The sequence below is a fragment of the Rissa tridactyla genome, chromosome 3, assembly GCF_028500815.1.
Source record: "Rissa tridactyla isolate bRisTri1 chromosome 3, bRisTri1.patW.cur.20221130, whole genome shotgun sequence".
Taxonomy (NCBI): Eukaryota; Metazoa; Chordata; class Aves; order Charadriiformes; family Laridae; genus Rissa; species Rissa tridactyla.
In genome coordinates, this window is record NC_071468.1 from 127,414,581 (window position 1) to 127,442,025 (window position 27,445).

Below are 27,445 nucleotides of genomic sequence, written 5' to 3' on the forward strand. Positions count from 1 at the left end.
TTTAATGACCAGGAAGAAAGTTTAAAACCAAACCCTCTTGAGATCGATGCCTTGCCGCAGGAACAAGACAGCACGCACTTGACAATTCAGTTTTTAACTCCACCGAGCAGAACTGCCTCCGCATTCAGCCTCCCAGGGCCCTGCAGCTCCGGGCGCTCCGTCCAGGACTGGGTTTACCCTTCCACAGCATCACTACTGGCCCCGTTCCAAAAAGGACGTGTGAAAACTAGAGAGACTTCAGAAGTAACAAATGCTTTTAGGACTGTAGAAAATAATTCTGCTCATTCCTGTGACAGTTCAGTCTGTTTATTCACAGTTTGGAGGCAACTTGGGCAGGACATTCACTGCAGGGAGGAAGCAACAGGTGCCGAGTTGCCCCTTAGCCAGCGCAGTCCTGAGACAAACCCATCCAGCAGCAAATGAAAGGTGCTGAGAAGCAGCCCACTTTTGCAAAGGAAAAATTCCTCTCCTTTCATGCTTTACTCGGGCAGCACCAATCCAGGGAATGCACCAGCTCATCCAGAAGGTCCCTGAGCGCAGAAATGGCCCAAGCAGCAATTCCAGCTGCAGCACTGGCCTGTTCGTGGTTCTGAACCCCCAGCCCGGAGCAGGGCCATGGGACCCCAGCCCAGCTGATCCGGGGACCAAACCTGTTCAGGTCTGGACACGTCACTGCAGAGACGCTGGACGGAGGGGCTCAAGCTCAGGGCCACCGGGGCAGGGGCTCAAAGATGACACGAGACGCACCATCCGGGCTGGTGGGGCCGACTGAACTGCAGGGGCTCAGACAAAGAGCCCAGGACCAGGAGGGTGGCGTTCATCCTGGAAGAGGGAAGACTTGCAGTGCCAAGGGCTCTCCCCTGAGACACAGGAACCCCAGGGCAGTTGGAGGAGGTTCATCAGGTGAGTGGCCAGCAAACCTCATCCCTGCTTCACCGTGCTCCCCACCGCGCCCAGCAGAAGGCAAAGGCGGGGACGTCCGACCTTTCCATAGCCCAGGGAGTTCACTCCTGAGGGGGAGCTGCAGCGCTGACAGGTCGAACGAGCTTTACACCATCCAGCACAGCAGGCAGCAGCCGCCTCTTCTCACACCTTGAAGAGAGCACGCAGACAGATGGGGTGCAGCAGGCAAGTCATCTCAGGGGGGTGACCGGCACCCCTGGCCCTTCACAGACAAACTGTCCCCAGAGATGTGTCTCCTGCTCTGGGTGCAACAGCCCGTCCTCAGCCGAGCCACCCCGGGGGAACGGGGAGGCGGCAGGCGCCGGTGCCCTGCGACCACACGGCAGAATTCAGCTGCTTCTCGTGAGCGGCAGACGCATCCCCTGCAGCGCCCCAAGACACCAGGGACTGACATTCTCCTCCCCACCCCACCTTCCTCACCTCCCACCTCCGGCAAAGAACCAAGGACCAAAAGTACAGCTATGTTTTCTGGCCTTTTAGTTTGAAAAAAGTATTGATTGAAAGTGTACAACAGAACGAGGTGTGGCAGCAGCACCACAGCCAGATTGTTTCACAAATAAAAACAGAAAGGGCCTTAAATAATCGGGTGCAGATTAAAAAAACCTCAACAGTGAAAAAAGTTCTTCCCTCTGAACAGAAATTCACAGGCACAGAAATGGCAACAACCACATGGAGACGATGGGGGGACATCCTCCTTCTAACCAGGGGGCTCTGTGCTCGCAGGCTGCCGGCTGCGGTGGCTCTGCCCTCGGCTCCCTCTTTGGAATGGTTACAGATGAAGAGTGCGACATGCCCTCGCTAACCAGACCCGCCCCCCACCCCCCGACCAGGACACGGACAAACAAGGCCTCTGCTAAGGCTAAAAAAATGACAAGACTTTGGAGTCTTGAGTTCAGCATGTTTAAGAAACGAGAGTCTGGTGAGCGCACAGCAAAGTCCCCGTGCGAGGCCCGCTATTCCAGCTTGGCCTTCTTGTTGTTGTCGCTGCCATTCTCTTCCGCTGGTGCTGCCGGCGCTGCCACGTCCTCCAGTTTCCGCTTCCCACTTTCGGCAGGTGGGTGTGTGTTACGGGGTTTGAAACTGATAATGATGCAGGTCATGTTGTCGCAGCCGGTGCCATCCCCTGAGGTGTCTGGAGCCAAGCACTGATCCAGCAGCTGAGGAGGGAGAGGAGAGGACCGTAGGGGTTAGCAGAGATCAGACAGCGCTTTGAACACCCTGGCACACGGGGCTCGCTCTAGCAGGGGATGGCGGCTGAGGGGCTGCCAGGCCAGGACAGCACGGGCTGGGCCCTAACGCTGTTCACAACCAGACGAGGGACACAGCCTCAGCCACCCTGGCCTTCTGAAAGCAGAAACTCCTTCGACTTGACAGCAACCTAGAGGTCAGAAACGCCGGTGAGGGTGCCAAAGGAACCGCGTCCCAACTCAGAGGTGTCTCTGCTCCTGTTGCAGCCAGCGTCTGCAGCTCAAGTGCTGCCAGATAACGCCAAGAGCCGAACAAACCGGTCTGATGGTGAGGGAGGGCAGTCAGGCACCGAGCTGGGATGCAGGAAGTCTGCACACTGAAGGGATGAGGCAGCTCTGGACCTTACCTCTTCTACGATGGAGGAGAGCGGCCTCAGGACTCCATTCTCATCCTTCTGGGTGATCTTGGACTGGATGAAATCCACCACTTCCTGGCTGCTCATCACATTCCTGCGGAGAATGGAGCAGTCAGAAAGGCAAGCGAAGGGAGCAGTCATGCCACAGTGTCCCGAGAGAGCCACCCCGTGGCAGGGAGCTGATGGGAACAAAGCTGTGGGCAGCGAGGAACGGGAGGGTTCACAGCTCAGCACACCTTCATGTCCCTCCCACCGAGAACAACTCCTCAGGGGCCCAACTTAAATCTCTGAGAACGTGGGGAAAGAAGGGCTGATTATCACACAGGGCCTTCGGGCTTCCTGAGGCCCATCTCCAGAGAAAGACCAGAGTAGTGATGCCCAAGAGGCACCATGCTCCCTCACTACTCACCAGATTCCATCGCAGGCAATGACCATGAAGTCATGGTCATCATTTATTGTCAGCACTTTGATGTCAGGCAAGGCGGAGATCATCTGCTCTTCTGGAGGCAGATTCTTGTTCCGCTTGTAGAAGTGATCACCTGCAGCAGAGAGGAGGATCGGTTGTTGCTGTGGCGGGGCGATGCTGCCTACCCCCAAACAGTGAGAAACACTGCCCTGCCGAAGGGCAATGCCAGCAGAATCAGAGCCAGTGCTCCCACAACCAGAGATCAGGCTGTGGGCACATCAGACAGGGAGATCTGCCACGTGTCCAAGGCATCAGCTTTGGCGAGCCCAACACGCTGTTACCAAACAATGAGAAAGAGGTGCCTTTGCCAGTTCAGCCTCTTTTCACCCCAAGCCCAGTGCCACTTTTGCAATTCCTGGGGCCACACCAGGCCAACAGCACATGGCATCTGAGATCCTACAGGACTGTTCCTGAGATGAGCTATCCCATGTCTTGGAGCAGGATCTGCAGCTCACCCCAGCACCAGCTTGGCTTTGCTATGATAACACTAGATGCTCACTTTGCAGAAGCTTAGGCTGTCCAGGACCAGATATTTCAGTGCGATGTTCACATCACACCGCTGGGTTCAGGTCTTCCCAAACCCTCAGTAGCCAAAGCTCACTGGAGAAAACTGATCCTCTGCTCTGACTAGCCGGCTTATCCGGAATTACATCCTAGGAAGGGACTTCTAGGGCCACCGCAAAATAGGAGGTGGAAACATCAGTGTCTCCCTAGATAAGCAGACTCCTAGATTCTGTCCTAAATGTGTTTCTCTCTTTACCCTAGGATAATAATTTGAATGGTTTTGGTCTTTCTGCACAAGTACTCTCTCTCCACTCACATCCTTCACTGCTGACACTTCCTTCCCTTCTCTGTGTACTTCACAGTATGTTTGCAGTGTTATTCACTACCCTTTCCTTAATGCCTCCCAGCATCTCATCTGCTCAGACTGTGGCCATTGACTGGGCCAAGACCTCGTTTGGCTGCTAATAGACATGGCCACTCTCCTGAGCCATTAATTACTCCAATTAAGGGACCAAAAGAGGAGTACTATCAGCAGTCAGGTGCTGCCAAAAGCACTGCAGCAAGGGGGATGGAGTTCGTGCAATTAAAAGGCAAGGCTGGCTCAGGACCAAATGAGCTCAAACTGGTATAAAGTTAGGTCCCCAGGAAGCAACACGCCAAGGTCCTTCAACAGCCTCCTAACAGGAAAAAATCCTGTTCAAAAGTCATCCGTCTGGTTTTGAGACAGTTTATACGAGGTGGTTTCTGACAACCCAGCTGTTAGCACAACAGCCGCGGAGGCTTCACACACCGTCCTGCGCTGGAGCCTGATGGGTGCTAGGTGTTGCTTTCCACTGATGTCTGACAGTTTCACGGCTGTTTTCTCTAACTAGACCGTAATCTCACCACATGAAATATTGAATAGGTTCTACTCATCATGCAGTTAAAAACCATTCTTTAGGGTTAGAGGCTGGCAAGTGCTGGAAGCATGGGTGTCCTGAGCACAGCACCCTGCCGCCAGGCATGGCAGCATTCATCTGCGTCTTGCTCACCGATCGCCCTGGAGAGGTTGAGACCGCCGTTCACTCTCCCATCCATGGTGACCTTGCCACCAGCATTCTTTATCCTGGCCAGCTCCACCTCATCCTCCGGCTTGTGGTCATACGACATGTCAACAGCTTTGCCACCTTCCGACACCACGCAGCGAGAGTCTCCAGCATTAGCCACGATCAGCTGCTTGCCCCGGATCAGCGCCACGACAGCAGTTGTCCCACTGTCAGAGCCAGGCTGCAAGAGAGAAATGGTTTTGCTGAGACTCCTTTCTCTTGCTCCATATCAGGTCAATAAGGGAACGAGCACTAGCCACCAGCCGTGTCCCCAACCCCGAGGTGTGGCATCTCACCCCTTCTTCCCATAAGCACGCACAGAACAATGGAGAACAGCCCGACGGAAGCATGAAACAGCGGGAGTCTGTTCATTGGGAGGCAGGGTCAAGCAATACCTCCATTTCAGCTTCACAAAGCATCAGTGGTTCAGGGCTCTCCAGCATTCAACATGTCCTGCTACACCCTCAGCTCTAACGTGTTGCTTCCAGCTGCAGCCCAGCTCAAGCAGAAGCCCCACTGCAAGCCAGGACATCTCTCCAAAGCGAGAAGGTTGGCCCCTTGGAAGCTGTAATCCCCTTTTCCTGACATCCTGGGTCCTTGGCCCATCTGCCAGCACTGCCACGGGCTGAGAAGCCACAGCCTTGGCCTGGCAAAGAGCAATGCTCTGCCCAGGAGCAGCAGCGCCCGCAGAGCAGTCCTGCTGCTGTCCCGTACTCTCATTCCACACCAACCCCCACCGCTGTTTCTATGCCCAGCAAACCCAGCAGGTGGGTCAGCCTCTTCTGATCTCAAGCTGCTGCCCAGGCTCACGCCCTATCCCTCAGCCTTTTGCATAAAGTCAGGCTGTCAGCAGCTGTGTTCAGCTTCAGGAGGAAAAAAAAAAAAGGATGTTTTACCCCAATCTAAATGGAAATAACTCCTTGCTGAGTCCCCCCCCGGGTGCCCTTGGCTCCACACTATGCTGCAGAACACAAGAACAGGGTGTGCACCTCCTCTTTCCCCTCCATGCCTGGTAACAACATTTCCTCCTCTTCATCCTCATCCTCCTCTGCTTCTTCAGTGTCATCTTCATCATCTTCATTCTCTGCCTCTTCACTACTGTAACCATCCTCATCTTCACTGCATTCCTACAAGAAATGAGAGATACCACCAGGAGTCAACACAGGCCACTCGCACTGCCCTCCCCAGACAGCTGGTCCCTCCGTTCTGGGGACAGATGATAAGTTGGCCCCAGCAGAGTGAGATGACCTGGTACATTTCCCCCACACCTGATGCCTACAATCAGAGCAGCTAGTTTCAGCTACCACAGTGAATGGAGGGATGGCGCATGCAGCAAGACTGAGGGCTACCCATTATGGCCGCTGCACAGATGAGGGTATGTTTCCTTCAGGGTTATCTAAACAATCCCCGACACTCCCACGAGATGGTCTCAAAGTATCAGCCTGAAAACCCTACTCCTAGGACACACCTAGGATGAGCCAGAGGCTCGTAGCTCAAGTACCACAGTAAGCAATGCATTCTGCCCAGCCAGAAGGCCACTCTGTCCCAGTGCTGTTTCCTACCTCACTGTCTTCCTCCTCTTCCTCAACCTCATCTGACTCATCCTCACTGTCCTCAAAAAATTTGGATTTGGTTGTGCGCTGGGGCTTTCCCGTAGAGGAGCAGGAGGGCCCGGCCTCCCCAGTAGAAGAGGTGACGGCCTCGTCACCTTTGCCTAGTTCAGGCTTCTGCAGAGCAGGACTGTTGCCTCCAGCGCTGGCTTTGTCTGAGGTGGAGGAAATACCCGTGATTTCTTCATCTGGCTTCCCATTCTTCCTCTCCTTGTGGTCGGTAAGCTCCCCTGGGTCAGCCTCTCCATTCATATTTGACTCCCCATCATGCTGCTTGCCTGTCCCCTCCGCAGCGTTCTCCCCAGCTGGAGCTAAAGACTTGTTTTTGAGGTTCTTGGTGCAGTTTTGTCCATAACGTGTGAGAAGCTCCTCGATGGTCATTGTAGCTTCTTCATGCAGAAGAGCAGCTTCCTCATTATCCACTGAAAACGGAAAGGGGAGGGGGGGATGAGGACAAAGAGGGTCAGAAAGCAGCACACATCACCGTAGCAGCAACTGGAGGTTGCTGTTGCAGACAGGTTTCAGCAGTGCTCAACAGGCTGGTCACCATCAGGCACAAACGCAGCCAGACCTGCACCGTCCCGCAGCTCCCAGGCACTGCAGATGAACAATACGCAAACGGCAGGAGAAAGGCTCCTAACCACAGCCGTTGCCTGCAGCCCGCCAGCTACCATGGTGCCTGTGGGCTCTGGTAGGCGGCACAGAGCGTGTACATTAGCTGTAAGGTTGGAGTGTAAAAAGCCTCATATTTCGTCACTGCAGGCTCATCTGAAGCCGTGTGGGAAGCAGATAGACCACTTCCATGTGCAGGTTTGTTCCTTAATACTGCAACCGGGAAGAAGAAGTTTTTGTTACAGCGGTTGCTCCGCGGGCCTTAAGCACTACGGGGATCCCAACCGGCTGTAGTCTGGACACTCACAAACAGAATAGCTTGAGGCAGTCAATGCAGTGTCTCCCAAGTGGGACAGAGGACAGAAAACAGGATGACTTTCCCTAAACTATGAGCCAATGACCACCGTTTCCCTACTGACATCCCCTTGGTTGCCATTTTCTTTGTTAATTAAACCCAAAAGGAAAAGAAACATCCATATCCCAAATACTCTTGAAAGTACAGGACAGAAAGAAGAAAAACCCACCCACCCACACACTTTGTCAGCTGGAGAATGAGGACCAACAAATTCATCATTTTCAGACCAACACACAGGGTTCATGGTGACAGTATTGCTTTACATTTGCTTCAAGGCTCGTCACAAGATATTCAGCCGAAAGCAGCACAGGATTCTACCCCGGGATTCACCTCCTAGCTGGCTTCATGGCCTGGCAACTACTTGCTGGTGGAAAAGCACACTTGCTTCTTTTGTGAGAAAAAGAATTGCTGAAGAGACCAGAATCTTCTTCAGTCTTATCTGCAGCTGGCATCTGCCACCAGCCTGGGAGAGCAAAGCAAGGGACATCACACTGTTTCACTTCACAACTTGTCCCACTTCCCAGCTCAGAGGTTTCTGACACATCCTATAACTCTGCACCCCATGGAGGAGGTCCTACGGAAAACTGTGACAGACTGGTTTGTTATTCATAGAATTAAGCTACCAAAAGAATTCTCCTAGCACCAGTCCAAAGCAATAAACAGTGCTGAGGGGTGGCAGTTTGACTCCAGCTGAAATTTAACGGAGAAATTTGGACAGAAAGCCTTCTGCTAAAGGAGACCTGGCCCAGCTGCTCTCAGTCCCTGTCCTGGAGTGTCAGTCTTGCCTATCCAGTGGTATCTGACTTACCATCATCTTCATCAGCAACTTTCTCCTTCTCATCTTCATCATCTTGGGGTCGCCCAGCCATCTGAGAGAGCTCTTTAATCACCTCTTCGGTGGTGAGCTTGGCATCTATGGCTAAGAAAGCATCTTCCAGGGCCTACGTATGAACACAGACATGAGAGTGTGCACAGTTTCATTTTCCTTACAGGATACTGCGTGTCATCCTGTGCAATCAAGTCTCTTCCAGAACCCACACCACGCAGAATTGCAGAATGGCTGAGGCTGGCAGGAACCTCTGGGGTGCATCTGATACAACCCCACGCTCCAGCAGGGACACCCACAGCCAGTTGCCCAGGACCGTGTCCACACAACTTACGAATAGCTCCAAGGATGGAGACTCCATCACCTCCCTGGGCAACCTGTGCCAGTGCTCAGTCACCCTCACACTGGAAAAGTGTCTCCTGATGTTCAGAGGAAACCTCCTGTGGTCCATTTTATGCCTGTTGCCTCTGCTCCTGGCACTGGGCACCACTGGAAGCGCCTGGCTCCGTCCTCTTGGCACGGCCTCTCCACGTATTTATACACATGGATTTAATCCCTCTGAGCCTTCTCGGCTCCAGGCTGAGCAGCCCCAGCCCCCTCAGCCTTTCCTCATAGGAGGGATGCTCCAATAGCTTCAGCATCTTGGTGGCCCCTCGCTGGAGCACTGGACCCAGGACTCCAGGGTGGCCTCAGCAGTGCTGAGCAGAGGGGAAGGACTGTCACCTCCCTCGACTGGCAATGCTTTGCCTGAAGCAGCCCAGGATGCCCTTTGCCTCCTGTGCACAAGGGCCCGTTGCTGGGTCATGGTCAGCCTGATGTCCACCAGGACCCCCGGGGCCTCTTCTGCTGAGCCGCTTTCCAACCGGGTGCCCCCCAGCAAGTACTGGTGCTGCAGGGCTGTTCCTCCCCAGGGCAGCGCTTTGCACTTTCCCTCACTGAACTTCACGGGGTCCCCATCACCCCATTTCTCCAGCCCATCCAGACCCCTCTGCAGGACAGAACAGCTCGACCCTCTGCGGTACGGCTGCTCCCCCCGGCCCGGTGTCACCCACAGACTCACTGAGGGTAGGCCCTGCCCTGTCCTCCAGATTGTTAATGAAGATGTTAAAGGAGACTGGACCCAGTATTGAACCCTGGGGTACACTGGTTGTTACTGGATTCCAACTGGACGTTGTGGCACTGATCACCCCGCTCTGGGCCTGGCCACGCAGCCAGTTTTCCATGGACCTCACTGTGCTCACCCGGCCCACGCTTCCACAGCTTCTCCAGGAGGATCTATGGGACACCGAGTCACAAGCCTTGCTGGACCCCACAGGGGGCTGGGGACAGGAGAGCATTCAAAGCCACTGTGAGGAATGCCTCAGCACGCAGGCTCCTCTACTCAGCAGACAGGCTGATTGCAGCCAGCAAACACAGCCAGCATGGGATCAGCAAAGCATGATACTTGGGTGTTTCAGCCTAGAGCAAGAGCTAAAACCTGACTGAAGTTTGCTTTGCAGGCTCTCCTCAGCCTAGATGTAAATGGAAGCTCTGGAGGGGCTGCCTCCCCGCCACCCACATGCTACAGACCCCAGCACGAACCCACGGGACACCCGGTGTCAGACCAGGCACTAGTACCGTGAGGGAGGATTACAGCAGAGGGATCGCTTGGTGAAAGCAAGACACAAACTAACCTCCCACCTCCGACAAAAGCCACCCCCACCCCTCAAAAAACAACCCATCAAAATCACTCAAAGAACCAGCCCACAGCTTTGACTGGAATGAGTCTGAAAATTAAAAAAAAAAACAGGCAAAAAAAGAAAGCTGGAAAATATAATATTTATCTTTGAAAATACAATCAACACCTGGTGTACGCTCCTAGAAACAAGGAAGGGAAATTAAAATGGAAGACATGGCAGATAGACCTTGGAGGGACGGGGCCTGGCACGTAAGTGTTGGGTACCCAAAGCCCTAAACAAGGGCTTTCCTCTGCATCGGTGCTCACTTGTTCGAGGGCAGAGCTCGATTCTTACCTTTTGCAATTTGCCTTCCTTGTAGGCCTTCTGGTCTTTGATTATCTCAGGGAGATACTTGGCACAGTACAGGGCAACTTCTTCTCCTGAAAGAGAGCAGAAACCATTTAGAGACGCTGGTCCTCCAAGAAGCAAAACGCACTCCTGAGCAACTGAATTCCTGAGGCACAAACCAGAAGCACCCCAGACACGGAAAAGTCACACAGGAACAGACTGCCGGGGATCTCTCAAACCTCCTGGCAGGCTGCGTCTCCAGAACAGCAGGACTTGCTGGTGACCCCTGGCAAACCTCAGTGAGCTCTTACCCATCAGGTTTGGGCAACGCTATAAGCTTCCTGAAAGGGAGCTTAGGCCCATTTTGGCACTTAGGTCAACTGCTTAGGCCCATCCTACCTAGGAAGCTCTATTTTCATGTGTAAAGGCAGGTATAAACAACAAGCAGGGAAAAAGGGAAGCTTTTGGTCAATGTAAGCTCTTTCTCAGAGCGTTACCAACACATGATGAGCAGCACAAAAACCGTTATGTATTCTAGAGCGTGTTCTAGACCAACGAAAATATGATGCCACGGCCTTGAGCTAAGCCTTTCAGAAAGATGGGGGTCCTGATTGTCAGAGCAGTCATCTTGGTACGGAAGGGGTGTGTGTGTGCACAGCACAAGCAAAAGGTGGCCAGAACACCTGGCTGCTGAGAGCAGAGAGGATGACTGGGACCGACAGTCAACAACACGCACGAAGCACCCACTCCCAGAGCAGCTGAACACTCCAGCAGCTCAGTAATTAATACAAGTATGCAACAGAGCACCAGAGACATTCTTTGTGATCATGAAGGTGCTATGAAGAGAGGAAGATTAAACAGTGAAGGACTGTGAACTTCTGTAGTTCATCCTGGCAAGGGGGACCAGGAAGAATAGCGCGACTTGCAAGAGATCAATCTAGTAATTTAGGGTTTTATGAGAGAGGCAAAGAACCTCATAGCAACCTGGCTCACAGGTCACGAGAAAGAAAAATTAGAGCTAGAAACTAAGAAACAAACTTGATTTCCCTGCTGGCACATCCCAGCTTCCCTCCCGTTCCTCAGCCGAGCAGAGGCCCTGCAGGACGAGCAGTAATGCACACGGGAGCAAAGCTCCATCAGGGAACGGGGAGCAGGGCAATCGAGGGGGAAGCGTGAGAAGGGTGGGAAGCAGGTAGCCGTCAGTTGAGCAAAGGGAGAGGCAGAGGAACACACTGGGAAGCGAAAAGGTGGTGAGATTTGAGAGAAAGAAAGAAACAGCAGACAAGGGATTTTTCAAATGTGCCTGCAGAGAAGGGATCAAGTGGCCATTGACAAAGAACAGAAACCTTGCAAAACATTTCTGTTAAAATAGCACTGCAAAAAGTTCAATACTGCGGCTCTAGACAACAAAGAGACTGAGCTCTGTTCTGACCGTGCTCTTAAAAATGCGGAGTGGTAGGAAGAGGGGAGGAAAAAAAAAAAAAAAAAAGGAAGATCACAGAAAAATAAGTGATCTAAGAGAGAAATAGGAGTGACCCTAGCATTTTAATAAGAACTTGAAAGGGAACATAGCATGGTCTCCCACAGCATCCTCATAGGGAAGCTTAGGAAAAGTGGGCTTGATGAATGGACAGTAAGGTGGCTAGACTGGTTGAAAGACAGAGCTCAGAGGGTGGTGATTAAGGGCACAGAGTCTCGTTGGAGGTCAGTGACGAGTGGTGCTCCCCAGGGGTCAGTACTGGGTCCAGTCCTCTTCAATATATTCATCAGTGACCTGGATGAGGGGACAGAGTGCACCCTCAGCGAGTTTGCCGATGACACAAAGCTGGGGGGGGTGGCTGACACACCAGGAGGCTGTGCCGCCATCCAGGGAGCCCTGGACAGGTTGGAGAGTTGGGCAGAGAGGAACCTTATGAAATTCAACAAGGGCGAGTGTAGGGTGCTGCACCTGGGGAGGAATAACCCCCTGCACCAGGACAGGTTGGGGGTGACCTGCTGGAGAGCAGCTCGGTGGAAAGAGACCTAGGAGTCCTGGTGGACAACGGGATGACCATGAGCCAGCAATGTGCCCTTGTGGCCAAGAAGGCCAATGGCATCCTAGGGGGCATCAAGAAGAGTGTGGCCAGCAGGTGGAGGGAGGTCATCCTCCCCCTCTACTCTGCCTCGGTGAGGCCACATCTGGAGCACTGTGTCCAGTTCTGGGCTCCCCGGTTCAAGAGGGACAGGGAACTGCTGGAGAGGGGACAGCAAAGGGCTACCAAGATGATGAGGGGACTGGAACACCTCTCTTATGAAGAAAGGCTGACAGATTTGGGTCTCTTCAGTCTGGAAAAAAGACAGCTGAGGGGGGACCTTATCAACACTTATAAATACTGAAAGGATGGGTGTCAGGAGGATGGGGCCAGGCTCTTTTCAGTGGTGCCCGGAGACAGGACAAGAGGTAATGGGCACAAACTTGAGCATAGGACAAGGAGGAACTTCTTTCCTGTGAGGGTGGCAGAACCCTGGCACAGGCTGCCCAGAGAGGTGGTGGAGTCTCCGTCTCTGGAGACATTCCAACCCCGCCTGGGCGCGTTCCTGTGCCACCTGCTCTGGGTGACCGTGCTCTGGCAGGGGGTTGGACGGGATGGTCTCCAGGGGTCCCTTCCAACCCTATGGTTCTATGATTCTATGAATACCAAGGTGAACTGACAATCACAGAAAACAGGCAGAAAAACAAAAGACTGGTTGGCCCTTGGAGAATCTCAAATGAAGAGGTCTGACAATTAATGTCCGTTGACATGGGCTTACGGAAGCAGATCTCGCCAATCCAACTCAACATCTGCTCCTAAATATACTATGATTTTGCCTGATTAAATATGGTGATGTAACAGATTTAGGTAAGGTATATAAGTTGTATATTATATATAATTTACATATACATGTATGTATATGTCATCACTTTGCTTAAAAAGTTAAACTTTCAAGATGGCACTTGCTAAATAGATTAAAGAACTGCCAACTACCAGTCACGAGATGAAACTGAACAAAGAATCACAGGGGAAGATGTGTTTATATGCAGTCTTGAAGGACTGTCTCCAGATGGTATGGTAACGTTTTTATCGAAGAGCCAAAATAAAAAAAAATTTCTATGAGAAAATTATAGACAGAGTGAATAATGACAGTCTCCAGATCACTGGATGAGCTGGGGGGAGTGAGCAGGGGCTGCTCGGAGAAGTATGGTCATCAAGGAACATGTGTGCGGAGTCCTGGGCCATGTCAGAAAATGACCCAGGGGATCCAAACACTCTGTAAGATGGTCCTGCAACAGAGTCCAGGAGCACACTATGTGCATCCTTTTATTTAGGCTGCTTTTACTTAGAGCGTTAACTTAGGAGGCCATAAAACAGTGGCCCTGAACTTGCAGAGAACACCAGCAGCTGTGATGTCCTCGTGTGTACGACACGGATGGAGTGGACCAGCCTGGCCCAAAGACACCGGGGCGGTTTGGTGCAGGGACACGGGGCTCCGCCATGGGCAGGGCTGTTCCCGGTGTCCAGACACAGGGCTCCGCCATGGGCAGGGCTGTTCCCGTTGTCCAGACACAGGGCTCCACCACAGGCAGGGCTGTTCCCAGTGTTTGGATGCAGGGCTCCACCGCAGGCAGGGCTGTTCCCAGGATTCCAGGACTTGGCTGGCACCCTGGTCGAGACCCAGATGCCATGGCGACACACTCCCATGTAAAGGCTCAACCAGCAAGCAAGGTGGTGCACTGAGCATGCCTCAGCAGTCCAAGAAAAAGAAAGACTAGGAAAACTGCAGGAATATCTCATCCCAAATCAGGAACAGGCCCAGGAGGCTGCTGACATGACTGCCGGTCACCACAGGGGGCAGCTGCCATCTCCTCCAGCTTCTTTTCCAACCTGCAGTCATTCCTGCCAGCCCGATCTGGAGCAGCACAACGGCGCTGACACCTCTCCCTCCTCTCATTTTGAGTCTCCGTGGGGCACTGAGCTGCACCATCCGGAGCATACGGCAGGGACACGGGTGGGTGACCTGCACGCCAGCCATGCTGCACCTTGCAGCTCTTTAGAGGCTTCCCTGACGGTCTGGCACAAGCACGAAGCAGGAACGGGGCAGGTAGAAGCCCCCATCGCTCGTACCAGGCAGCTGCTGTGGCAGGAGAGACCCGGCCACAGCGGCCTGCTGGGACCAGGAGGGGAGAAGGGAGCAGCGGCAGGGCCCATCCCTGCCCGGCGGGGTCTGCAGAGGCGGCAGCCACTCCGCGTTGCCTGGAAGCAGCTGACAGATCTAATAATACCAGCGTGGACACCCGATCACCCACCAGATGGAAAGGATGACCCAACGTTGGAATCTTTCTGCCACAGCTAGGGAACGAGGGATTTTCTTCACAGCAACAAGTAGCTTGATCACCTGGTCTAGCGGGAGGCGTCCCTGCCCGTGGCAGGGGGTTGGAACTAGATGGTCTTTAAGGTCCCTTCCCACCCAAACCATTCTGCGATTCTATGATCATATAAATCCACTGACAGCTCTGCGGCACTCGTGCCTCCCTGGCGAGAGGCTGGACGTGGGGTTGGGGCACGGCCTGCAGGGAGATGTTGTCCACGGGTCTGGCAGCGCCGTGCGAAGCAGCGCCATAGGGAAGGATCTCGTTCTGTCACCACAGGAGCGGGAAGCCAGCCCCAGTATGAAAAGCCTTGGCAGTTAAACAAGCCATTTCTTTGAAACAGGGACGCTGAGATTAAATAGTGACCCGTGAATCTCCAACGTGCCTGACTGTTGCTACCCAAAGAGAAGTTACTGTGAGAGAATTTGTAGGTGCCACAGAAGACAAGAGACCTTTGCTGCTTCGCACGTAGCTCCAGCACAGACCTCTCAACAGACGTTTGTGCCGCAGAGTGATGGAGTTTCACAGAGGACCCTTTGCAGGCTCCCTGACTTCCCTCTTCCTCGGCTGCCGCTCAACCTCAAAGCAGGGCAGTGAGCGCAGCTGGCAGTGCCCGTGCCCTGTCTCCCTTGCTCAGAGGACACAAAGGTGCTCACTTAGGGTTATAACCAAAACATCTAGAAGAACAAGATTCTCCTTTGGAGCCCTCTGTCTGCGGAAGACAATCCATCAAAATGAGTCCTCGGATGTAACAGGCATGTGTCCCTCTGGTGCACAGGAGGCAGCTGTTGGCCCAGCTCAGGGACCTCAGGTCCAGCGGCTGGCACTGCAGTCCCAGTGACATCTAACAGGTTTTACAAGCTGAGTCAGTAACTACCTCAGAGCACATCGCTGCCACAACAGCCAGCGAAACTGAACTGGCTCAAGGAACTCATCTTTGACATGCAGACAGATGGGGGGCATTCATTATTACCATTCGTTATCACCAACAGAGCTGGTGAGGGGTCTGGAGCACAAGTCCTATGAGGAGCGGCTGAGGGAGCTGGGGGTGTTCAGCCTGGAGAAGAAGATGCTGAGGGGAGACCTTCTCGCTCTCTGCAGCTCCCTGAAAGGAGGGGGTAGTCAGGGGGGGTTGGGCTCTTTTCCTAAGGAACAGGCCATGGCACAAGAGGAAATGGCCTCAAGTTGCGCCAGGGGAGGTTTAGGATGGATATTGGGAACAATTTCCTCATGGAAAGGGTTGTGAAGCATTGGAAGAGGTTGCCCAGGGCAGTGGTGGAGTCGCCATCCCTGGAGGGATTGAAAAGACAGGCAGACGCGGTGCTGAGGGACACGGGGTAGTGGTAACTTGGCAGTGCTGGGTTAACAGCTGGACTTGCTGAAGCAAGAGAAGGATGAGTCCATGAGCACAACACAGCACAGCACGGTAAGAGTGAAGAACTGCCCTGCAGGCTCTTCCCCTCACCAAGGTGGGCAAGACCACAGGACAATCTCCCAAAGGGGAGAAATGAAGTCTGTTGCTTTTACCTTCCAGACAAGGCTCTACACACTCCAAAATGCATTTTAAAGTGCAATGGGAGGTCTGGCACCAACAGTTTTAGGAGAGCAAGGGAAAAAGAAAACCTCACCAAATGCAACTGCCACTTCTTCACACTTCCCCGAGAAGCGGGACAGAGGAGAAGCAGAGGTATAAAAGCAGGCGCTGGTACCCATGGGTGGGAGTGCCTTCAGCTGCTGGGGACTCCAAAAGCCTTCAGGCAGTGAACACTCAGAGAATACAATTACTCAGCTACAACCACAACACACAAACAACAATGCATCCGGGATCACACCTTCCGTGTTTCCGGTGTGAAACCCACCATAAAACTCTCAGAGCCTCCATGAATCATTTTATTAATGTTTTCTAGAGGAGCGGCATCCAGCTAAGTAATGCCAGAGCCTCAGCTGCGTTTCCTGCATAACGCAACACAGATGCAGTAGCATGAAGGTCTTCAGGAGGCTAAAGTAAGATATTTAACACATAACACGGAATTCAGTGAAAAAGTAAATATCTGGAGGATTCTCCAGAGTGTGTACTTTTTATAAAAAGAGACTGTTTTTGTTTGCAAAAGAGCATGTGGAGTTTTCTGATGTCTGAAAGACCCATGCAGAAAGGTGAAAGCGTACATGGGAAAGGTCAAGTCTCAGAGCACATTTCTAGATGCCACTGCCAAAACCTACACCTGATTCAGTTTTAAAAGCAGGAGTCACATTCAGATGATCAATTTATTTCAATATTTCAGGCAAGGCTGGCTCCAGAGTACATGCAGTCTCATTGCCATATGATCTCTCTATCTCCAGGAGCACAGGCTTGAATCCAACATGTGAAGACAAGAACGCGCAGCAGCCTCAGGGCAGAATCCGAGCCAAGGAAAAGGCCTCCAGAGACACAGGTTCCTAGATCAAATCTTTTCCAGTGCATGCACATGCAGAACCCCATCCTATCTCACCTTCACAAGGCCGAAAGTAGATCCCACTCAAAGGTTTGATCTGTATTTAGACACATACACACCATTCTAATATAAAATAGAGAAAGCTTAGCATCAAATAACAAATAAACTAGCTAACAACAGATACTACAGAATCCCTGTGGACTGAGACACTGTGCCAAAACAGAAAAAGAAAAATTTTAAAAACAGAGTATTAACTCCCACGACAGGGAGGCAGAATGCTAAGGCAGAACAGAAGGCAAGGTGACCAAGAACAGGACAAGAGAGATCCATTACTCTGCGTACAAACCGGAAAAAAAATACAACAGGACTTGCTGTATGCAAATTAAACACCCTGGTAGGAGCAAAAAGAAAACCTCACTATGATAACATTGACCTCCGAGAAGGTGGAGTGTCAATGAGGACACGTTAAACAGCTAAAAGGATAAAGCACAGGTAGACAGCAACAGAGGTTGATCAGAAACGCCATACTGGAGGCGCAGGGTACCCATATATCATTCTCCAAGATCTGGGGGCAAGGAGGCCAGGGCAAGTAAACAGGCAACTGGGGAAGGCTATTAGAATGTAAAAACCAGCAGCATCTTTCAAAAACTGGAAGTCTTGTCCACAGGGAGAAAAGGTAAAAGAAAAACTGGTAAGTGAAATAGAAAGCTAAATATGAAGAAAAAAACCAAACCAAAACAAAACCACAACAACCACCACCCCCCTGTTTCAAGGAATACAATAATAAAAACTTTTCCCAACCTGCCTGGAGCAGGAAGCTTACTGGAGAGTTTAAACTTGATAGATGAGCAAGCTATAAAAGAAAAGCTAAATTAATTCTTTGCACTGGCAGCTAATAAAGCTTAGAGAGATTCCCCAGCCTAAAAACTTCTTTTACATGGGACAGGCCTGAGGAACTGTTTCAAAGTAAAGAACTAATGCATCAATACAATTATATAAAAGTAGGGATAGGCAGAAGTTGACCTTCAGAGCCAGGTTCAATTATACCTGAAAAGGTTTGTCTAGGAAGAGCTGTAGAGATTGAACCACTGGAAATCTAAGACACAAGTTAGAAAATCACACCAGTGCTTTGCCATTCTGATTAGTGCCTTTCCTTGATGTCTATTTTGCATCTTTCCTATTGTATTTTAAAGAAAACAAGACACATTACTTCATGTCTTACACTAACGGGAATGTCGTAAAAGTGCCCAAAGTCTTTCTAAAACCCAATACATGAAATACACCTTCCTGTTAGCTGAGAAACTAACACGCTGATCTGAAAGAAGAATAGATTGGTTTGATATTCTTCATTCTTGGCCAGTTTTTGCTTGGTGCTACTTATCTTCTTATCTGCTAGATGCTTACAAATGGTTTCTGAATTTCTGCAAGAAATAATATTAAGTTGAATAGTTGCTAAACCCCTATATCCTTTTTCCTTTGTCCTTCTCTGCCTTTCAAAACCAACCCATCACCCCGATGTTCTCAAAGATAATCTTCAGGATATCAGCAATTGCTCCACTCAGGTCTCTGCACACTCCAAGATGAAGTTCATCAAAAGATTTAATCTAAATGCTTCAAATGAAGACTATATCTTTTTAAGAGCAGCTACTAATGAGCTACCTACCCAGGCTGACCTGTTTAATAAGGACTATTGCAAAAAAAGGTCTTAAACTCACATTTACAAATTGGTAGAATTCGATAACTCAGTTCTAAAGGAAAGCAAGAAATTATGAACTATAGTATGTAACCTTCCACTTGAATCTGCTCCACTATCAGAGAAACGAAAGGCATGCAGACGGTACCAAAAAATAAACTAAAAAGCCTCAGAGTGGTGGAAACTGGATTCACAACACTAAAGACCAGCATATCCGGTATGTGAACACGGCAAACTGTAGAGATTGTAATAAAGAGAATTAGCAGATACATGGATACATATGGTAGAATGGGCAGGGGTTAAATATACAGCAGAGAATGTCACAAACTGGTCAACGTTTTTTCAAAGAGTCAATGAGCAGGAGGAAATAGGCAGTGTAGTTGATATACTCCATATAGATTTTCAAAAAGCTTTCAAATAAATCATCAAATGCTTTATATATTAAGCTGCCGTGGGAAAAGAAGTAAGGTTTGATAGAAGCAGACAGTTTTAAAAATGGAGGATGGCCACTGGGAGAGCTCCTTGAAGACTTATGTTGTCCAATATTTACATAAATAATCTGAAAAATAGGTCAGTAAAGAAGCGATGGATCATTTGGGATGATCAAAACTAAAATAATCTGCAAAATTTAACACCAGGATCTTGCACTTTTACGTTACATTGGCAGATGAAATTCCTCACTGACAAAGACAAGAACATGAAAAACAGAAAAGACAACCAGCCTCCATATGCATATTGGATGGACTCAAACCCACCTAATACCACTTAGGAAAGATCTGGAAGAAATCGGGGACAGAGTTCTAAAAATGTCAGATAACAGTTTATTTGTACCAAAACAGTTAACATGTTAGGAATTGTTATGAAAGAAACTGAGAACAAAGCAGGAAACACATCACAATAAATTCATGTTATATCTGTAACTTGAAAGCTATAGGCAGCTCTAGTCAGTTTAACTAAAAGCATGCTGCAGAACTGGACCATGTCCAAACAAAAGGACATATATAATCAGAGTTGTGGTACAATATAATGTCTGGAATCCATGGATGCGTCCAACAGCAGTAGCTTAATGAGTTCCACAGCCCAGGCATTTCATCACCTACGCTAAAAATTACTAGAATGATCCTCGGTGTGATTTTGGCATAAGCTAGTTAGCCTCCCATAAATTCTGGACACAGTTCAGGATCTAGTAGGAAGCAGGGACCAACAGCCAGTTTGGATGCAGGCACACTGTGCTAAACGCTAAGAGCTTAACGGCATCAATGTGGCCGGACTGCGCCAACTGACCTCAGGGACAGAAAATGGGTCCTGCCCTAATTTAACAGTACACATTCGGCTGCATGACCAGAGACAAGTCTAGGACTCTTCTGACTGCAAGAAAGGACATAGAATCCAAAATTATGGAAGTGAAAAGTGCTAACGGAGTGATTATTCACTGATTTCTCATAAGTGTTGGGATACTGAGTGAAATTATCAGGCAGCACATTTAGATCGAAGTATTTTTTTCAAATAATAAATTAAGTTCTATATAAAACATCCTAAGCAAATAATTACCAAACATATAAACATGGTTTTAAAATGCAATTAAACAAATCCATGAAGGCGTCAAGAAGACTCGAGTGTGTCTATAAGATCGAATGGCCACAACCTGTAGCTCAAGGAGCCCTTAAGCGGGGAATGGCAACTGGGAAGGTGTCAGGGAATGGATCTGCCTGGTCTGTTTCCTCCACTCTTTCCTGGGGCAACCAGTACTGGCAACCACCAGAATATACTGACTAAAGTCAGACCTTCAGTCCAATCTCATGCAGTTTTTCTTACTGCCACTCTTCTGTGACTATTTGTCCAGCTTGCCCACCAAAAAAAAAAAAAGTCATTCTTAAAAGTTTTAGAAGATGGGATGCAAATCCCATTTCAATTTTGTATCAACCCAAGACCTTCCTTCTAGAAACCCTAAGAAAATTTCAATGATAGCTATCAAAGAAATTGCTTCCCGAGAAGTACGATTTCTAACGACAGACAGATGGTTGCCCCAGCAGCCCCTGAGCAGCCTGGAGGAGGCACACCGAAGGACTCAGGAGAGAACGGGATGCAGTTACCTCCGTGTCCATCGTAGACTGAGAACATGGCTGTTTCACTGTCCAGCTCGGGTATGCAGTTGTGCGCATCCTGAAAGAGAGAGAGCAGAAGTCTGCAATGATGTGGATAGCACTAGACCTTGCAGAGAAGTGGGAGAAAGGAGCAGGGAGGCCATGAGCACTGACACGGGGATTCTCCAATCTGGAGAGAGAGCAAGAACAGTAAGAAAGCCTCCTCTCATGCTTGAAAGCTTACCTGGTGCGCACCCTTCTTCAAAAACAGGGCACGGATCTTTAATGTTATGGTGCTCTGTGCTAGAGCAGTAACACATCCTTGTCACCATGAGGTCGTACTGGAAACCCCTTCAGATCCTCAGTACATATCCTCTAGATATGCCCAAGCTCAAGCCACAATCAAATCCCTCTGCTCACTTGTAATGCCTGCGTTACCGTAGCAGCTCACGGTCCTTAGCGAACACGAGGCAGCAAGCTGTGCTGCAGTGTACAAACTGCTGTAATGCTGTGGGCCGTCTAGCCGAGTGTAACTACAGAAATACAAGTTATACTGGTACACTGGCAACTTCCCCCACACAGACAAGCGCAACTAGCTGAGGGTCACCTATGGAGTCTGGCCATTCCCACAGATGCTCTCTTCCCCAGTTCTTGCCAAACAAGAGTCACGCAAACTGAAAAGCCACTGTGATGCCCTGATGATGAAGCCAAAAGGTCAAATATGGAGCCTCCTGACCTCATGCCTTCAACCATGAGGGTTTGCCTTTGCTTGTCCTGGTGAATATGGTTGCAGGCAACAGCAATTGTCTATCCCAACAGCCCGATGAAAGGCAGCCCTGCAGGACACAGGACTACCATATCCAGTGAGAACAACCAACCTTCTCTTGGGACAAAGGCTCCTTCCTGCTCTTCTTGCCACGTAGGATGCTCCATGAAGGCACTGCTTGCCTCAGGCATGGCTACCTGACAAGCAAGTCACAAAGGCTGGCCTCTCGAGGGCCTCTTAAGCAGTGAAGCAAAGGACAAGCAAGCAACTAGTCACCTAACAGTGCAAAAACCAAAGTACAAGCCCAGGTATCACTTCCTAAGGTAAGACATATGTCTTGGTTCTGTCAACTGTCCAGAAACTCTGAGAATCTCCGGGGACAAACTGGAGGGATGGTGTGTCCTGGGGCATTTTGGGCGGAAATATCAAACTGCCTCCAGCCTTTCCCTGTGCGTGCTCCCAAACTACAAAGATCAACAACATATAAGCTATATACACTGAGCAACCCTTCTCTCCGCAAGGTCTCACAGGAACAGCAGACTTTGAAGAAGGCACCACTGGATTTTACACCCAAACGCCTGGCCTCTATCAGCCTATGGGTAACCAAACCCAACTCAGCTATTCCAGTGCAAAGCCTAGAACCGATGGATGGACTGAATCTGCTCTTAAACCCTTCCCCTGCCCAACTAATGTAACTTTCCTTAAAGTTCAAGCCCTAACCTACCAAATTACAGCCTGACTACACCCCATGTGCTTTTGTTCAAGAGCAATCATGGGATATTCTAAAAAATGTGATCTAGTCTCTTTGCTGTGGTTCAAGTTCATCCCCTCAAAGTTAAATGTGCTACAGTTGCCCCAAAACCCTGTGCTTACTTCAAGATAGCTGGGTCCAAGATTTGCATGTGTCCATATTGCCAGCCATAACCCAAAATTTCTATATACACACAGAGCTACATTTGCTGCTCAGCCAAGCAACTGTTGAGCTCCTTTACTTTTTTATTGTAGGACTCCTTGGATAAGAGCTTTTCACCCTCGGAAGTCCTACAATCTTATAAGAAGAGAACTACATTGCTGTGCAATTTCTATCAAAAACAGAAAAAGAGAGGTTCTGGGTTTATGCAGCACTTAGTCCAACAAAACTCCTGACACCGTGATGAAAACAATATCTGAACATACCAATTACAAACTTAGTTCAAAATGAAAAAAATGATTCTGAATTATAATGTTGGCAATTTAACCAAAGAGTTCACTGCAGATAGTAAATGAAAATAAGAATAAGCAAAAAGTCAACATTTTTATGCTCACTTTTCAGAGCATTTACAGAATTTAGCGAGACGGCAAAACCACAACAAAGTAACTGGGATAAGTCCCAGGTGACTAAAGAGCAGTTTAATTAGAGCAAGTAATGCAAATGCTGCTGGGGAGGAAACCCAATATTGGCAGCCAAAAGAGTCTCTTTTCTCCATTTGTAGAGCACCGACCGCAACTCGTCCTCACTGCAGTCACGTTGGCAGGACAGGGCTCAGCTCCATGCCACACACAGGGCTTGTCCTATGCTGCTCTGAGCTCGAGTGCTGGTGGTTCCACCAGCCGGGCTGCACACCAGTCCCTGGCATTTTCAACACTGAGAGCAGCCCAGAGAGCACCCAACTGACCACCAAGACCACCCTGTGCTGCCAGGAGAAGGGGCTGTCAGCTACAAGTAGAGCTGGTAAGCTGTCTGCAGCCATTGTCCTCCAAGTAACCAGGATCTCATCCTCTTCAGATCGAGCAAGAGCTCACGAAGCCTGGATGCCAGCAACCCCCTCCATACCAGCTTTCTGCTATCAAGGCTTCCCCTCAAGGGCGGCACGATTCTAGGACTCCCCCAGCTACCTCAGTGGTTGCTACAGCAGTACTGAAAATGAGTATGCTTGAAATTTGGTGAAACACCAAATTCAGTTGAAATTAGCAAACAAGTTAAAACTGAGAATTAATTTGACAAATATCCATATTTTGAACCCACCCAAACAAGGACTTTTTTCTGAGCCCAGGATGAAATGAAGCTGCACAGGGGTTGTTGGTGTCTCATCTTGGAGACGGAGTCAGAAGAGCACTAGAGCTCAGAGATACCAACCATCCACCTCCAAAATGCCTCCTGCACCTTTCACTGTATCCCAGAGCACTCCTCTCTGTACCATAAAGCCGTCTTCAGCTTTTTCTCTTTTCTTATTTGCTCGTAGTACCTAACACTATTTTTTGGTATCCGTATCCTTTGAGTCACTCATCTGCCCAAAACACTGCCATATACACAAAGCAACTCCTCTGGACTAAGAATGGATTTTTATTGTAGTATTTCTTAAGGCCCCTGCACACCTACCTCACTTGGGGGCTCCTAAAACGTAAGTTAAAGACAACAGACCACTCTTTTACACAAATTTCTGCTACCCAAAAAAGCCTGTGTCCTACCACTTGCACACACTCTGACTGGCTTCACTAACATAATCCATAACTAAAGCCTAAACATTTGCTCAGAACTTTCTCCAAGCCTTGCAGAGGAGCAAAAGTACAACTAAACATGAAGAAAAGGTAAAAACACAAGACGAGACACAGAGAGGAACACATAGCACTGGAATGCAAGAAAACAGATTCACAGAATTGTTTTGGTTGGAAAAGACTTTTAAGATCATCGAGCCCAACCATTAACCCAGCACTGTCAAGTTACCACTACCCCACGCCCCTCGGCACCACGTCTGCCCGGCTTTTCAATCCCTCCAGGGATGGCGACTCCACCACTGCCCTGGGCAGCCTCTTCCAATGCTTCACAACCCTTTCCAGGAAGAAATTGTTCCCAATATCCATCCTAAACCTCCCCTGGCGCAACTTGAGGCCATTTCCTCTTGTGCCATGGCCTGTTCCTTGGGAGAAGAGACTGACCCCCCCCCCTCTCTACACCCTCCAGCAGATCAACACTCCTGCACCAACTTACTGAGGGTGCACTCAATCCCCTCGATTCCCTGACTCGATCCAGGCCGTTGATAAAGATATTAAACAGAACCGGCCCCAACACCGAGCCCTGGAGAACACCACTTCCCCATGCAAGTGGGGAATGCAGAAGAACTTCTGCTCAGCTGTATGTCAAACAATACATGTGTCGTGGTGATCTCTCTCCCATCACAGACTTAGAAAGAATTTCCAGCAGGTTCAACCTGTAACAGAAGCGCTCCTGCTGTCTTCTCATTTCTTGTGATAACACAGCTAAAACACGTCCACACCAATGGCCTCAGCATTGTTTCTGCCAACAGGGAGATAAGCTAGTGCAGAAAACACAGCTGCAAGCTCTGGGCCTCACCCAATGTCCATAAAGGTCAACAACAGCAAGAACAGACCTCAAATAAGTGAAATTATGAGCCAATGTCCCACCTGTGGGAGGACTACTTTAGCCCATCAGCATTATAAATAGGGGCAGCTCTCTGCTTTCCCTCACCCAAGCCCACCTCTTTAAAATGCTTTCAGCCTCTGTGCACCAAGGATGCCAGAACACTACCTGCATTCAGCCTCTTACACACGAGCTAATCGCCTTGCAGAGATTATACTGCGCATCACCTCAATGTTCCAGCAATGTCTCTGTGCCACCATTTCACCCCTCCAGAGGTCACCAGGAGGGACAAGCTGCGACACCCTCAGTCACAGCCAGCTAAACACACACATACTCTGAGTCTGTCTCAAGAGCACAAGCATCAGTTCTCCTGCCCCTTCTACCCTGCAGACCAGAGCCCATGGTTTCACAAAGTTCTGATGCACACAGAAAGGAGGAAACACCTGGTTGCAGTTTTATCACCATTGAGACTGCTGTAACTTTTCAGTAGCTGTAAAGTATCTGAGAGCATGGCTTATGAAACTATATTTGCAAAAAATCAATCCCTGTCAGCCTGAATGGGACCCTGTCTCCAAACTACAAACAAGAAGGCTGTTTTACCGTGTTCAGAGAAGATGTACCCGGGGGGGGAACTGCAGGGACCAATATTAATATTTATCTAATTTAGCCTCTTTGCTGGCTGCCTGGAAGGGAAAATAAACCTGCACATTAATGGTGCTCACAGAGGGTGATAAATTCAAAGAAGGAGTGACTGCTGGCCAGGCAGAGCAGTCCCAGCAGCTCAACATCACCCTTACATAAGCAGCTTTACAAAGAAGTTCCAGCAAAGTTCCCCACCGGGAGAAGCGTGGGCAAACACCCGTGTCCTGCACCCAGATATTCATCTTGTGATAATTCATTTGCCACATAACAAGCCCAGCTAACAGGATGGTAAAGCCAGGCCTGGCTACAGGAGACTGCAGGTATCACTGAGAATTTCTCCAATAAATTTGCCTAGAAAAAAAACAAGGACAGGGAGAGAGAGAATAGAAAGAGACTGATGCTTCGTTTCTGCCTGGAAAAAAAAGCAGGGATTTCAGCCGAGGATTTTCCATTTGCTTTCATGCACCCCAAGCACTACGCTGTCCTTGCCGCCACTTTTTAACCTTAGTATCTCGTTCCCAGCCGCGGTTTCCCGGGCTGTGCATGCCCGGAGAGGCCCCGACGAGGCACCGCTGCCCCCTCGCCTCGGGGGGCGACTCACCGGCGGGTGAGCGGGCCAGCTGGGGCAAGCGGCGGCCCAGGGGACACCGGCCAGGCCACGGCAGCACCGGGGCAGGCAGCCCCTCCCGCTCCGGCGGCGGGGGCACCGCGGCCTCGGCGAGGACCGCCCGCACGCCCCGTCCCTCCGCTGGGCGCCGGCAGGGACAGCGGGAAAGGGCGGGGGGAGAAGGGAGCCGCCCCACCGTGCCCCGCTCACCTCCATGGAGACGCGCCAGCCCTGCATGGCGCTGAAGCCGAAGTGGAGCGGGCGCGGCCCGAGCCCGGCCCCGTCCCCCGAGCTCTTCACCGTGTTGGGCTGCGACAGGTAGGCGCCCATGGCGCCGCGGCGGCCTCCGCCGGCGGACCCGGCTCGCGGCGCGGCGGCGCTGGGCGGAGGGGCGGCGGCGGGAAGGGAGCGGAGCGGGCGGCGGCGCGAACGGCCCGGCGAGGCGGCAGAACCTCCCACCGAGGAGCCGCCGAGCGGAAGTCGCGCGGCCGGAAGCGCGGGCTAGAGCGTCGCCGCGGGGGGACGGCGCTCTGCCCGCGCGGCTGCCGCACATGGGCCGGAAGCGCCTACCATAGAGACGCGCGGCGGCTAGCGCGGCACCAGGGGCCGGGAGCGCATTCCGACAGGCGGACCCGGGCCCGTGGGGATCGGCCGCTGCTCCCTCCATCCCCGTGTCAGCAGTGCTCGGGCCCGGCCCGGCGCTGCCCACCTCTGGCTGCGAGCTGCCCTAGGTGGGCCAGCTGGCCCTGCCGGCCGGGGAGACGGAGGCGGCCCCAGGCAGCCACGCTTGGAGCGCGCCCATCGTGTGTTGGGGAAGAGGAACAGGGGACTCAGGACTGGCGGTACCCCCGCCTACCCGTGGCGGGGCGGCGGCCCCGCCACGCCGGGCCCCAGGGCTGGCGCCCGGAGCCGCCGGGCCAGAAAGCACGTACTAACCCCCACGCCTCAGACACTGCCGGGCTCTGCGCGCGCGCCCCACCGCGCCCCCCCCCCGCTTATATAAACGAAGCCCCGCCCACCGGCCAATCAGCAGAGGCTGATGGCAGCTTTCCGGGCTCTCATTGGCTGGCGCACACGGCCAAGTGTCCCCGCCCCCCGCCCCGCCGCACGGCCCCTCACACAGCGCGCGCGCGGGCGCCCTCTACGGCGCTGTGTACGGCGAAGCCCCGCCCACCGGCCACTGCGGAGGCTGACGGCACGCTTCCGGGCTCTGATTGGCCGAGGCGCGGCAGGCCCCGCCCCGGACGGCGCGTTACGCAGCGCGGCGGTTGGCGGCGGCCCCTCGGTAGAGCAGCGTCGCGCTCGGGGACCGGGAGGCGCCGGGTGAGCCCGGTGAGTGCGTGACCCCCCCCACGTTCCCCCCCTCCCTGTCCTGCCTGCTGCCTCGGACCGGAACCGGCGCGGCTCGGCGCTGCCAGCGGGCGCGGGCCGCAGCCCCCGCTGACA

At 51.4% G+C, this 27,445-nt stretch overlaps 2 protein-coding genes across 3 annotated transcripts in view; one reads left to right on the forward strand and one right to left on the reverse strand.

The window, feature by feature from the left end:
• Window positions 1–1,423: 1,423 nt before the first annotated feature.
• PPM1G (protein phosphatase, Mg2+/Mn2+ dependent 1G) lies at window positions 1,424–26,454 on the reverse strand. Its single transcript, XM_054195610.1, has 10 exons — window positions 26,210–26,454; window positions 20,636–20,705; window positions 10,037–10,122; window positions 8,007–8,139; window positions 6,184–6,653; window positions 5,611–5,748; window positions 4,568–4,802; window positions 2,976–3,105; window positions 2,558–2,660; window positions 1,424–2,120 (listed from the first exon to the last, which is right to left on the reverse strand). Exons 1-10 carry the CDS (start codon window positions 26,327–26,329, stop codon window positions 1,917–1,919), a joined length of 1,689 nt encoding a protein of 562 aa, XP_054051585.1. The 5' UTR covers window positions 26,330–26,454; the 3' UTR covers window positions 1,424–1,916.
• Window positions 26,455–27,234: 780 nt separating this feature from the next.
• NRBP1 (nuclear receptor binding protein 1) overlaps window positions 27,235–27,445 on the forward strand; it is a 45,332-nt gene continuing 45,121 nt past the window's right edge. For both annotated transcript variants that reach the window (XM_054195032.1, XM_054195033.1), the window contains exon 1: window positions 27,235–27,331. The gene's annotated coding sequence lies outside the window, so the exon portion shown is untranslated. The remainder of the gene's footprint in view (window positions 27,332–27,445) is intronic.